We start from the raw sequence: 12,942 nt of genomic DNA on the forward strand, positions 1-12,942 counted from the left end.
TCCACACTACTGTTCCTTTTACCAAAATGCTTTATCATAGATTTCCCAACACTGTATTTCATCTGCCACTTTTTTGCCTATTCTTCCAATTTGTCTCAGTCCTGCTGCAATCGCATTGCTTCCTCAGCACTACCTACCCCTCCACCTATCTCTGTATCATCCGCAAACTTTGCCACAAAGCCATCAATTCCATTATCTAAATCATTGACAAACGATGTGAAAAGCAGTGGTCCCAATACTGACCACTGAGAAACACCACTAGTTACCAGCAGCCAACCAGAAAAGGCCTCTTTTATTCCCACTTGCTGCCTACTGCCTAAAAGCCATTCCACTATCCATGCCAGTGTCTTTCCTGTAATGCCATAGGATTTTATCTTGTTAAGCAACCTCATGTGGGGCACCTTATCAAATGCCTTTTGAAAATCCAAGTAAATGACCTCCAATGCCTTTTTTTTGTCCACCCTGCTTGTTACTTCCTTGAAGAACTCTAACAGATTTGTCCGGCAAGACTTCCCTTAACAAAAACCATGCTGGCTTTGATTTATTTTATCATTAGTCTCCAAGTACCTCGAAACCTCATCCTTAATAATGGACTCCAATACTTTCCCAACCACTGAGGTTAGGCTAACTGGCCGATAATTTCCTTTCTTTTGCCTTCATCCCTTCTTAAGGAGTGGAGTGACATTTGCAATTGTCCAGTCCTCTGGGACCATGCCAGAATCAAGTGATTCTTGAAAGATCATGACCAGTGCATCCGGAATCTCTTCAGCAACCTCTCTCAGGGCTCTGGGACGTAGTCCATCTGACCCAGGTGACTTATCCACCTTAAAACCTTTCAGTTTGCCTAGTACTTTTCCCTTTGTAATAGCAACGGCATTCACTCCTGCTCCCTGTCACTCATGGACCTCTGGCACACTGCTAGTGTCTTTCACAATGAAGACAGATGCAAAGTACCCAGTAAATTCATCTGCCATTTCTTTGTCACCTGTTACCACCTTACCAGCATCATTTTCCAGTGGTCTAATATCAACTCTTACCTGCCTTTTACTCTATATATAACCAGAATACTTTTGGTATCCTGCTTTATATTATTAGCTCATCTGCCCTCATATTTCATCTTTTCTCTTCTTAAAGCTTTTTAGTTGCTTTTTGTTGCATTTTAAATGCTTCCCAATCATCCAACTTCCCACTCACTTTTGCTACCTTATAAGCCCTTTCCTTGGCTTTTATGCAGTCCTTAACTTCTTTTGTCAGACACGGTTGCCTACTCCTGCCATTTGAGAACTTCTTCCTCTGTGGGATATATCTATCCTGCACCTTGTGAATGAGTCCCAAAAACTTCAGCCATTTCTGCTGTGCCACCATCCCTGCCAGTATCCTCCTCCAATCCACTTGGGCAAGCTCCTCTCTCATGCCTCTGTAATTCCTTTTATTCCATTGTGATACTGATACATGTGACTCAGGCTTCTCTCTCAAACCGCAGCATGAATTCAATCATATTACGATCACTGCTTCCTAAGGGTTCCTTTATGTTAAGCTCCCTAATAAGATCTGGGTTATTACACAACACCCAATCTAAGATAGCCTTTCCCTGAGTAGGCTCAAGCACAAGCTGCTCTAGAAAGCCATCTCGTAGGCATTCAACAAATTCCCTTTCTTGCGATCTGACACCAACCTGATTTTCCCCATCCCCTTGCTTATTGAAGTCTCCCTTTACAATAGTGTCATTACCCTTATTATATGACTTTTCTAGTTCCCTTTGCAACCTCCAACCCACACTTCGGTTGCTATTTGGAGGCCTATATATAAGTCCCATAATGTTTTTATTTACCCTTGCAATTTCTTAACTCCACCCACAAAGATTCAACATTCTCTGACCCTATGTCACCTCTTTCTAAAGATATAATTCCATCTCTTACCAACAGAACCACACCACCGTCTATGCCTTCCTGTCTGTCCTTTCAATTCAAAGTATATCCTTTGATGTTAAGCTCCTAACCATGGCCTTCTTGGGGAGTCATACCAGAGAAGGTATGGAACAAGGGCTGTTCCATGAGATGGTTCTCACTGACGGCCAATGAAAAGACAGATGTAGCCAGGACCCATGCATGTGCCCAAGGCAACATTTTTGATTTTCAGAGAGTGAGTGGACTGCAAAGAGAAATTTAGGCTAAGACTAAGTTCTGCCAGACAGATGGGAGTGTTGGTGGAGGGTAAGTGGTTGATTATTTTTGCAAAAAAAATCAGAGGACTTAAAGAACTTACTAATGGGAGAATGGAGTTTATAAGACTGGACATTCACAGTAACGATAAGGTGGTGGGGGAGGGAGCAAATACTCAGAACTTGCCAGAATGGTGGAGGGAATGGCAGATATTCCAGATGTAAGTGGGAAGGGACTGGATAAGGGACAAAAGGGTTGAGTCAAGGTACGAGATAAGTTCAGTGTGGCGATAGCAAGCAGAAGCAATGGACCTGCCAGGAGTCCTTGTGGATTCTGGATAAAAGAGAAGAAGCTTGGACAGGAGAGATGAAAGTAACTTTAAGTAGTCAGAATTAAACTTCTAGTTCTTAAATGCCTTTCAATTTGACTAGTTATCATACAGCAAATGCCTTCTCTATCTGATTCTGTCAATCAATATGGGTCATAAAACTCGCCCAACTGCACCTACTACAAATATGGTTGAGCAACAGTGCAATACAAAATCTCACCTTATCACTACAATTAGTCACCTTCGCTGTAATTAAGTAGACTGGTGACCAGCAGGTATGTTTAGAAGAACATTAACATGAAAAACAATGTCATTCAAAAGCAATCGACCACAGCTAATGATATGAAGACTCAATTCACCAGACCTGATCAAAAGAACATTAGACCTTGACTTCTTACTCTGGAACTGGCCGAGAGCACTAGGAAGGAAGGCTGCAGGGAAATTGCACAAAAGAATGGTGAATTTTAAAGCATGAGAAATCTAATTTGATATATTCAGGAAAATTAAAAAAAGTAGATTTTTGAAATCTGAAATGTAAATAGAAGATTCTGGAAACACCCCAGCAGATCGGGCAGCAACTGTAGAAAGAGTTTTAACATTTATTCATTCAGTTCTTCTGGATGTTTATTTATTTGTAACACCCTGGTTAAGATTTTTATTGCTATGCTGCAGGTATTTCATTTCAGCAGTTCTATAAGAGCAGTCCGTTCTGTTTTCAGCCTGTTTGGGTTTGAGTTAAAGATAAGGGGCTATGTTGTTCAATTTAGGAACGTTGTGTCAGCCAATCAGGATAGTGGAATTGAGAGAATGCTGGATGGAGAGGTTTTTGTGACAGACGCTGGTGTGGGTCGAAGTCTTTTTGACAGGAGCTGGGAGAAGACCGGAGGGAAGATGGCTGAGGATGCCGATCCCATTGCACAAGGTGCTTTGTACAGATGAATGGCTTCAAGGAGGAAGGACCTATACTCCTGTGGGGTGCCCTTTTGTTCAAGATGGATTTTGAGCGACGTTGGGAAGGTGGTGTGTGCTTTCACACAGACCGTGGGTCCAGCACATGAGTTAAAGATAACTTCAAGATGAGCTCCAACTTATGTGCACATTTGGACTGGGTTAATTAATGGACCCATTTTATTTTTTTCTCTTGCTCCTACTAACTGTTCAATAAAGCAGACACTTCCTTTATAATTGTATGCAGAGTATGAGCTGTTATTTCTTGCTGACGGCTAATTGCATGGGGCAGTATTCACACAGACCAGGGTTCGGGTGGGCGAGACATTCCAACCTCCCAGGTTTGGTGGAACCCTAGCCGTACAGAGTCTGGGAAAGGTGGGTTTCTCACCACTGAGTGCGGAAGCTGTTAGTGAGGGTCTAATGATCCGCATCTCTAGAGAGGCCCAGTTAAAAGGTTCTCATACTTGTATAGCAATACAGTGCGGAGTAGGCCCTTCCAGCTCTTGTAGCCACACCACGCTGACAAACCCAGTTAACCCTAAACTAACTACTGGACTATTTAGAACGACCAATTAACCTACCTGATTAATCTTTGGATTGTGGGAGGAAACTGAAGGACCTAGAAAAAACCCACACATTCCACAGGGAGGAGGTACAGAGACCCTTTACTGAACGGCACAGGAATTGAACACCGACTCCGGAACGTTCCGAGCTGTGATTATACCACACTAACTGCTATGCTACTGTTGCTCCTGTGATACAACCGCAGATATTGAGGCAGCGAAAGGCACCAGATGAACAAAGGCCTTAAATCTATAATCACATAAAAGGAAAATGAGTCATGGAGAGAGAGCCGAAGGACAGAAATGGGCCCTTCAGTTCACTGAGTCAGCATCGACCATCAAGGACCCAGTTAGAAGAGTTAATCTGAAACTAACCCATTTTATTCTCTCTACATTTTCCACTTCCTCCACCCATTCCCCAGATTCTGCATCTCATTTATACCCAAGAGGGAATTTCCAATGGCTACTTAATCTACCAACCAACATGCTTTTGGGATGCGAGAGGAAATCAGAGCAGTCAGCAATGGCAAGGAAAATAGAGACACAAAAGACTGTAGATAATAGAATCTGCAGCAACAACCAACCTGCTGAAAGAATTTCGAAGGCCAAGAAGAATCAGTAGGAGAAACATTTCAGGTTGATGCAGACAATTCCTTTCCTCCAACAGATGCTGCTTAACTCACTTCATTTCGCTCAGCAGGTTGATTGCTGTTACAATGAAAATATCTGAACTCCACACAGAAAGCACCGTAAATCAGGATTGAGAAAGGGCTGCTGGGGCTGTGAATCAGTGGCTCTGCTGGCTCTGCCACTGTGTTGCTAGTGAAAGCAAAAATGTGCTAGATACCCAACCAAATAATCAAGTTCACTGATGACACACAGGGGTTGGCCTCATCAACAACAACGACAAGACAACATACAGAGAGGAGGTAGAGTGGCTGGAAGAATGAGAGAGCACAACTTGAGTCTTAACATGAAGGAGACCAAAGAGATGATTGAGGACTTTAGGAAGGTGCTGGCTGACCACTTCTCTCTGCACATACACAACTCTTCCATGGAGAGAGTTAGGAGCACCAAGTTTCTGGGAGTGCAGATAATGGATGATCTTACCTGGCTCCTCAACACCACCTCTTTGGTCAAAAAAAAACAACAATGTTTCCAATTCCTGAGGAGCCTGAAGACAGTGAGACTCGACTACTCCCCCCGCCCTATACATTTTCACCAATTTTTACAGCAGCACCATTGAGAGTGTCCTAACTAGTTGCATCACTGTCTGGTACAGGAAATGCAAGGCATCTGACTGTAAGTCCTTACAAAGGGTTGTGAGGACTGCTGAGAGGATCATCTGGGTCTCTCTTCCAGCTATTAGAAATAGTCATCAAGAGTGCTGCATTCGCAGGGTCCTTAGAACTGTCAGTGATGCTTCCCATGTGTCCAACAATCTTTTTGACTCCCTACCATCAGGCAGGAGGTTCTGTAGCATTAGGACACCAACTCTTAGGATGGGAAACAGCTTCTTCCCTCAGGCCATAAGATCACTGAACTCCCTGCCACCACCCAGTTCTTGGCATATATGAAGAGCTAGTAGTGTTATACTGTTTACCTTTTAACTTGTATTGTATATGCACCTTCTAATTTGTTAATTTGTTTGTGGTATTAACAATTTAGGTGTTGCCTGTGTGAATTATATGTACTGTACTGTGCACCTTGGTCTGGGGAAATGTTGTCGGTAAACATGTGTATGGTTGAATGACAATAAACCTGAATTTGAATAACATCCGGATTAGAAACAAATGAGTTCGAGTCCCACTCCAAATACCATCACACATAACTTGAACTAAGCCCAACTCTGTAAAACACTTGAAATGTTGCATTGTCAATTATTTGTTTCAGCAAACAGCTTACTCCTGTAACCTTCTGTGAGATATTAGACTTAAAAGCTGTCATGATTTTGAGCCTAAAGCTCTGAAATAGAGTAATCCATCATTATTTTGCAAAATAACCCAAGCTTGAATCATGTCATAATTATTTGCACTGTTCTATAATCTAGTTTCAGTAAACTCAAGGGATGCCACCTCAGTCTACTGAAGCCAGTGCCTGTCATTAATCATCAGCTGTTAAATCCTTCATCTGTGCTGCTGTAGCGTGATTTTTCCAATGCTTTCCATCTTCCACATTCTGTAAATACCAGTTCATCCCAGGCTCTGCTAGTTGTATCTTAACTCACACCAAGTCCTGTTCATCCAATATGCCTGTGGTCATTACCCAACAATGTTCTGCACTAGATGCCAATATTTAAAGTTTTCATTCTTATCTTCTGATCCTTCTGTTGAAGTGTCCCACCCCATTAATGACACATGTTCCAGCTCTTGAACTGGCAGATTTCTGCAAGCCTCAAATTGTGCCCTCTTATCCCTGCCAGTTTTACCATTCCGACAATGGCAGCCATAACTTCAGCTACCCCGAATCTACATTTTGGAAGTCATTCCCAAAGCCATATATTTTCACCTACTTTCTACCCCACATTTGAACTTCTTAAAACCCACCTCTTTGACTCCTACAACTTGTACTTATTGTGCAAGTTGTCAGTATTGAGGGAAAACATCTAAAGATGATTCACAGGAACTTTATCAACAAAATTTGGAACAAGGCCACTACAGCTTTTAAATTTTTGTTCTAATTATTCCACTTGACTTGGTGTCAATCATTGTTGACGACTATTGGGAGACATCTTGGAATTCACTATGTTGAGATCAGAGTATCGTGAAATCTTACTCAGAAATCTAAACGGGCAAAATAAAAAGCAAGTGGTATATGACATACCAAATACAAATGGTCTTTAGTGCCAACCTCGATAATACTTGTCAATGTTGGGGAACAGGTCAACAGCAGACTCACTGCTGGTGCCAGGGAAAGAATGATACTGATAGCAAAATGGATCCAAAAAAGAAGCTAAAGAGAACAAATAATTTTTCAGCACTTAAGTAGAAAGTTATCAGAAATATATGGTGCATACCATGTTATCTGAAAGGAGATGGAGATATGGAAATAGAAACAGATTATTATTTGCCTTATTTACTAGGTCAACTAACATGGTGGGCGTGACTTGAAAAGAATTTAAAAAACAGTCAAGTAAAAAGAATATTTGCTAAATTCACTGATGGGACGGATTGCATTTAAGGATATTTAATAGAGAAAAAATGGCAGTACAATACACGATATTTTAAAAAGAGAGTCAAAATAAGTTTAGGGAACAAAGTATCACTTACCATGAGAATGGCAATAGGAAAATAATGCAAAGCTTATATGAATATGCAATGTAGATTGCAGTATAATAAGCAACACACATCAAAGTTGCTGGTGAACGCAGCAGGCCAGGCAGCATCTCTAGGAAGAGGTACAGTCGATGTTTCGGGCTGAGACCCTTCATCAGGACTAACTGAAAGAAGAGCTAGTAAGAGATTTGAAAGTGGGAGGGGGAGGGGGAGATCCAAAATGATAGGAGAAGACAGGAGGGGGAGGGATGGAGCCAAGAGCTGGACAGTTGATTGGCAAAAGGGATATGAGAGGATCATGGGACAGGAGCCCCAGGGAGAAAGAAAAGGGGGAGGGGGGGAAACCCAGAGGATGGGCAAGGGGTATAGTGAGAGACAGAGGGAGAAAAAGGAGAGAGAGAAAAAGAATGTGTGTATATAAATAAGTAACGGATGGGGTACGAGGGGGAGGTGGGGCATTAGCGGAAGTTTGAGAAGTCAGTGTTTATGCCATCAGGTTGGAGGCTACCCAGACGGAATATAAGGTGTTGTTCCTCCCGCCTCCTGTCTTCTCCTATCATTTTGGATCTCCCCCTCCCCCTCCCACTTTCAAAACTCTTACTAACTCTTCTTTCAGTTAGTCCTGACGAAGGGTCTCGGCCCGAAACGTCGACTGTACCTCTTCCTAGAGATACTGCCTGGCCTGCTGCGTTCACCAGCAACTTTGATGAGTGTTGCTTGAATTTCCAGCATCTGCAGAATTTCTCGTGCTTGCAGTATAATAAGATGGATTTCAGAAAAAACATATCTAATCAAGCTTATTAAATTCTTTAAACAAGTAACATAAAATGCTTATAAGACTAGTACAATACATACAATCTGTTTGAATTTCTTATTGATAGATTCAGAATATATGGAGACAGAGAACAAATAGCTCAACAGATAGCATCCTGGCCACAAAAGGAGAGAAAAGAATAGGGATAAAGCAAGTGATTCAGACTGACAAAATATAGGAAGCAGTGCTTCACTGGGATTGAAACTGGGATTTTTGCTAGCCAGCATGGATTTACATTTGGAACTGGGGTGAGAACATTAAAATTTGTGGATGAAACCAACTGTGTGGTGTAGTTAATACCATGAGCACTGCAACCAAAGGCAGAAGGACTTCCATTTGCAGAATTGCTATAAATAATGAGCAATGAATTTTAGTATAAACAAGCATAAGGCGGCGTGAAGAAGAAGAGCACATGTACCTTGGAAAATGTGCCCAAATGGGCTAGATAAAAAGTGGGTATAGATATAAATATTTTTAAAAATAGTAATACATATTAAACATGCAGTATAAAGAGCAACATTCTGAGGTTTAAAATGATACAGGAACTGAGGTTGGATCTTTTGAAGGAAACTGTACAGAAAAAAAGGGAAATTGTGGGATGATCCTGATAAGAGTTCTATCAGGTTATGAGAGGGCTTATTACAGTAGGTCAATCTACTGATTGGACTAATCGGAAGTTGTGGTCATGACCATAAATATACTACAGTCACGAATAAATCCAAGCAGAAACACAGAGGAAACCTCAGAGTTGGTTAGATTGTGAAATATGGATGACAAAAGATACAGTTTAGAGGAAACATAGAAAAACACAAAGAGTAAAGAAAGAGAACATAAAACATAGAATAGTACAGCACAGTACAGGCCCTTCAGCCCACAATGTTGTGCCGACCCTCAAACCCTGCCTCCCATAAAAGCCCCCACCTTAAATTCCTCCATATACCTGTCTAGTAGTTTCTTAAACTTCACTAGTGTATCTGCCTCCACCACTGACTCAGGCAGTGCATTCCACGCACCAACCACTCTCTGAGTAAAAAACCTTCCTCTAATATCCCCCTTGAACTTCCCACCCCTTACCTTAAAGCCATGTCCCCTTGTATTGAGCAGTGGTGCCCTGGGGAACAGGCGCTGGCTATCCACTCTATCTATTCCTCTTATTATCTTGTACACCTCTATCATGTCTCCTCTCATCCTCCTTCTCTCCAAAGAGTAAAGCCCTAGCTCCCTTAATCTCTGATCATAATGCATACTCTCTAAACCAGGCAGCATCCTGGTAAATCTCCTCTGTACCCTTTCCAATGCTTCCACATCCTTCCTATAGTGAGGTGACCAGAACTGGACACAGTACTCCAAGTGTGGCCTAACCAGAGTTTTATAGAGCTGCATCATTACATCGCGACTCTTAGACTCTATCCCTCGACTTATGAGAGCTAACACCCCATAAGCTTTCTTAACTACCCTATCCACCTGTGAGGCAACTTTTAGGGATCTGTGGACATGTACCCCGAGATCCCTCTGCTCCTCCACACCACCAAGTATCCTGCCATTTACTTTGTACTCTGCCTTGGAGTTTGTCCTTCCAAAGTGTACCACCTCACACTTCTCCGGGTTGAACTCCATCTGCCACTTCTCAGCCCACTTCTGCATCCTATCAATGTCTCTCTGCAATCTTTGACAATCCTCTACACTACCTACAACACCACCAACCTTTGTGTCGTCTGTAAACTTGCCAACCCACCATTCTATCCCCACATCCAGGTGGTTAATAAAAATCACAAAAAGTAGAGGTCCCAGAACAGAACCTTGTGGGACACCACTAGTCACAGTCCTCCAATCTGAATGTACTACCTCCCTCCACCACCACCCTCTGCCTTCTGCAGGCAAGCCAATTCTGAATCCACCTGGCCTAACTTCCCTGGATCCCATGCCTTCTAACTTTCTGAATAAGCCTACCGTGTGGAACCTTGTCAAATGCCTTACTAAAATCCATATAGATCACATCCACTGCACTATCCTCATCTATATACCTGGTCACCTCCTCAAAGAACTCTATCAGGCTTGTTAGACACGATCTGCCCTTCACAAAGCCATGCTGACTGTCCCTGATCAGACCATGATTCTCTAAATGCCTATAGATCCTATCCCTAAGAATCTTTTCCAACAGCTTTCCCACCACAGACGTAAGGCTCACTGGTCTATAATTACCCGGACTATCCCTACTACCTTTTTTGAACAAGGGGACAACATTTGCCTCCCTCCAATCCTCTGGTACCATTCCCGTGGACAACGAGGACATAAAGATCCTAGCCAGAGGCTCAGCAATCTCTTCTCTCGCCTCGTGGAGCAGCCTGGGGAATATTCCGTCAGGCCCCGGGAACTTGTCTGTCCTAATGTATTTTAACCACTCCAACACCTCCTCTCCCTTAATATCAACATGCTCCAGAACATCAACCTCACTCATATTGTCCTCACCATCATCAAGTTCCCTCTCATTGGTGAATACCGAAGAGAAGTATTCATTGAGGACCTCGCTCACTTCCACAGCCTCCAGGCACATCTTCCCACCTTTATCTCTAATCGGTCCTACCTTCACTCCTGTCATCCTTTTTTACTTCACATAATTGAAGAATGCCTTGGGGTTTTCCTTTACCCTACTCACCAAGGCCTTCTCATGCCCCCTTCTTGCTCTTCTCAGCCCCTTCTTAAACTCCTTTCTTGCTTCCCTATATTCCTCAATAGACCTATCTGATCCTTGCTTCCTAAACCTCATGTATGCTGCCTTCTTCCACCTGACTAGATTTTCCACCTCACTTGTCACCCATGGTTCCTTCACCCTACCATTCTTTATCTTCCTCACTGGGACAAATTTATCCCTAACATCCTGCAACATCGACCACACGTCCATAGTAAATTTCCCTGCAAAAACATCATCCCAATTCACACCCGCAAGTTCTAGCCTTATAGCCTCATAATTTGCCTTTCCCCAATTAAAAATTTTCCTGTCCTTTCTGATTCTATCCTTTTCCATGATAACGCTAAAGGCCAGGGAGCAGTGGTCACTGTCCCCCAGATGCTCACCCACTAAGAGATCTGTGACCTGACTCGGTTCATTACCTAGTACGGCATTCCCCCTCGTCGGCCTGTCCACATACTGTGACAGGAATCCGTCCTGGACACACTTAATAAACTCTGCCCCATCTAAACCCTTGGAACTAATCAGGTACCAATCAATATTAGGGAAGTTAAAGTCACCCATGATAACAACCCTGTTATTTTTGCACCTTTCCAAAATCTGCTTCCCAGTCTGCTCCTCTGTATCTCTGTTGCTACCAGGGGGCCTATAGAATACCCCCAATAGAGTAACTGCTCCCTTCCTGTTCCTGACTTCCACCCATATTGACTCAAAAGAGGATCCTGCTACATTACCCACTCTTTCTGTAGCTGTAATAGTATCCCTGACCAATAATGCCACCCCTCCTCCCCTTTTTCCACCCTCTCTATCCCTTTTAAAGTACTGAAATCCAGGAATATTGAGAATCCATTCCTGCCCTGGTGCCAACCAAGTCTCTGTAATGGCCACTGCATCATAATTCCATGTATGTATCCAAGCTCTCAGTTCATCACCTTTGTTCCTGATGCTTCTTGCATTGAAGTACACACATTTCAGCCCTTCTACCTTACTACCTTTACACCCCTTATTCTGCTTCTCTTTCCTCAAAGCCTCTCTGTATGTTAGATCTGGCTTTACTCCATGCACTTCTTTCACTGCTCTATCGCTCTGGGTCCCATCCCCCTCGCAAATAGTTTAAACCCTCCCGAACCATGCTAGCAAACCTATCTGCAAGGATATTGCTCCCCCTCGAGTTCAGGTGCAACCCATCCAATCTGTACAGGTCCCACCTTCCCCAGAAGAGATCCCAACGATCTAAAAATCTAAAACCCTGCTCCCTGCAGAAGGATCAGTAGTGGGAGGTGGGGAGTTGTGGAGAAAAAGGAGACACAGATAGGATAACACACAAGAAAATGATTCACTCTCCTCTAACTTACCAAAGTACTACTAGAATGTCCACCAATATAACTAGTAATTTTAGAATATATAGTGTTAGTACTCTCAGACTGGAAAGGAGTCTCATGCCATAGCTTGGGACATACCTTCGACGCAAATCTTCTGCCACAGAAGCTCTGCAGCTGAACAGGTATGCTCTCAGCGACTTGAGCTGCTGGCGCAAACGGAGGACTGTTGCCAAAGCATCCACATGTTCATACAGGCACGGATTATCCTGCTGGATATCAATAAGCGGCTCTTCAGCGATGTACTCCAAGAACTCTTTTGCTTGCTTTGAAATCTACAGAAAACAAGAGATTTGAAAGTGGCACCAGATATTGTAGTGTGGTCATTATGCTACAGAATATAACAAGAAATTTAAAATCACAGCATTGCAGGTTTGTAACCTGAATGGTATGGGAGCACAGTCCCAGACACTATGCTCACCATAAATTGCTACAGAACATGGAAACCAGCTTGTCAGCCCACTGTGTCCGCCATCTCCAACAATCCTATTTATCTTCTTGCACCCCACTCACCTTTACCCTCTCCTCAAGCCACCTGCAATCCATCTGCACAAGGAGGAATTTACAGTAGTGAAATAAATTTAACAACCAGTGGTCTTTTTAACTGCTCCCTCAAGCCGCTATTTAAACTCAGGTATCAAAGCTATTGCAGGGCAACTGAGCCTGGCTATGAAAGTAATACCCACCTAATGAGTGAATTTTTAAAAATTAAACAGCTGAGATTATAAAAATCTTCTGATCAAATCCAACATATTTCAGTAGGTGTGGCAGAACTGGTAAT

General features: G+C 42.8%; 1 protein-coding gene across 5 annotated transcripts in view; it reads right to left on the bottom strand.

The window, feature by feature from the left end:
* Positions 1 to 12,942, bottom strand: part of plekhm3 (pleckstrin homology domain containing, family M, member 3) — a 157,327-nt gene that overhangs the window by 65,388 nt on the left and 78,997 nt on the right. For all 5 annotated transcript variants that reach the window (XM_063051633.1, XM_063051630.1, XM_063051631.1 and 2 more), the window contains one exon: positions 12,243 to 12,436. In XM_063051633.1, coding sequence (XP_062907703.1) covers positions 12,243 to 12,436 — 194 coding nt within the window. The remainder of the gene's footprint in view (positions 1 to 12,242; positions 12,437 to 12,942) is intronic.

This window comes from Mobula hypostoma, chromosome 6 (genome assembly GCF_963921235.1).
Source record: "Mobula hypostoma chromosome 6, sMobHyp1.1, whole genome shotgun sequence".
Taxonomy (NCBI): Eukaryota; Metazoa; Chordata; class Chondrichthyes; order Myliobatiformes; family Myliobatidae; genus Mobula; species Mobula hypostoma.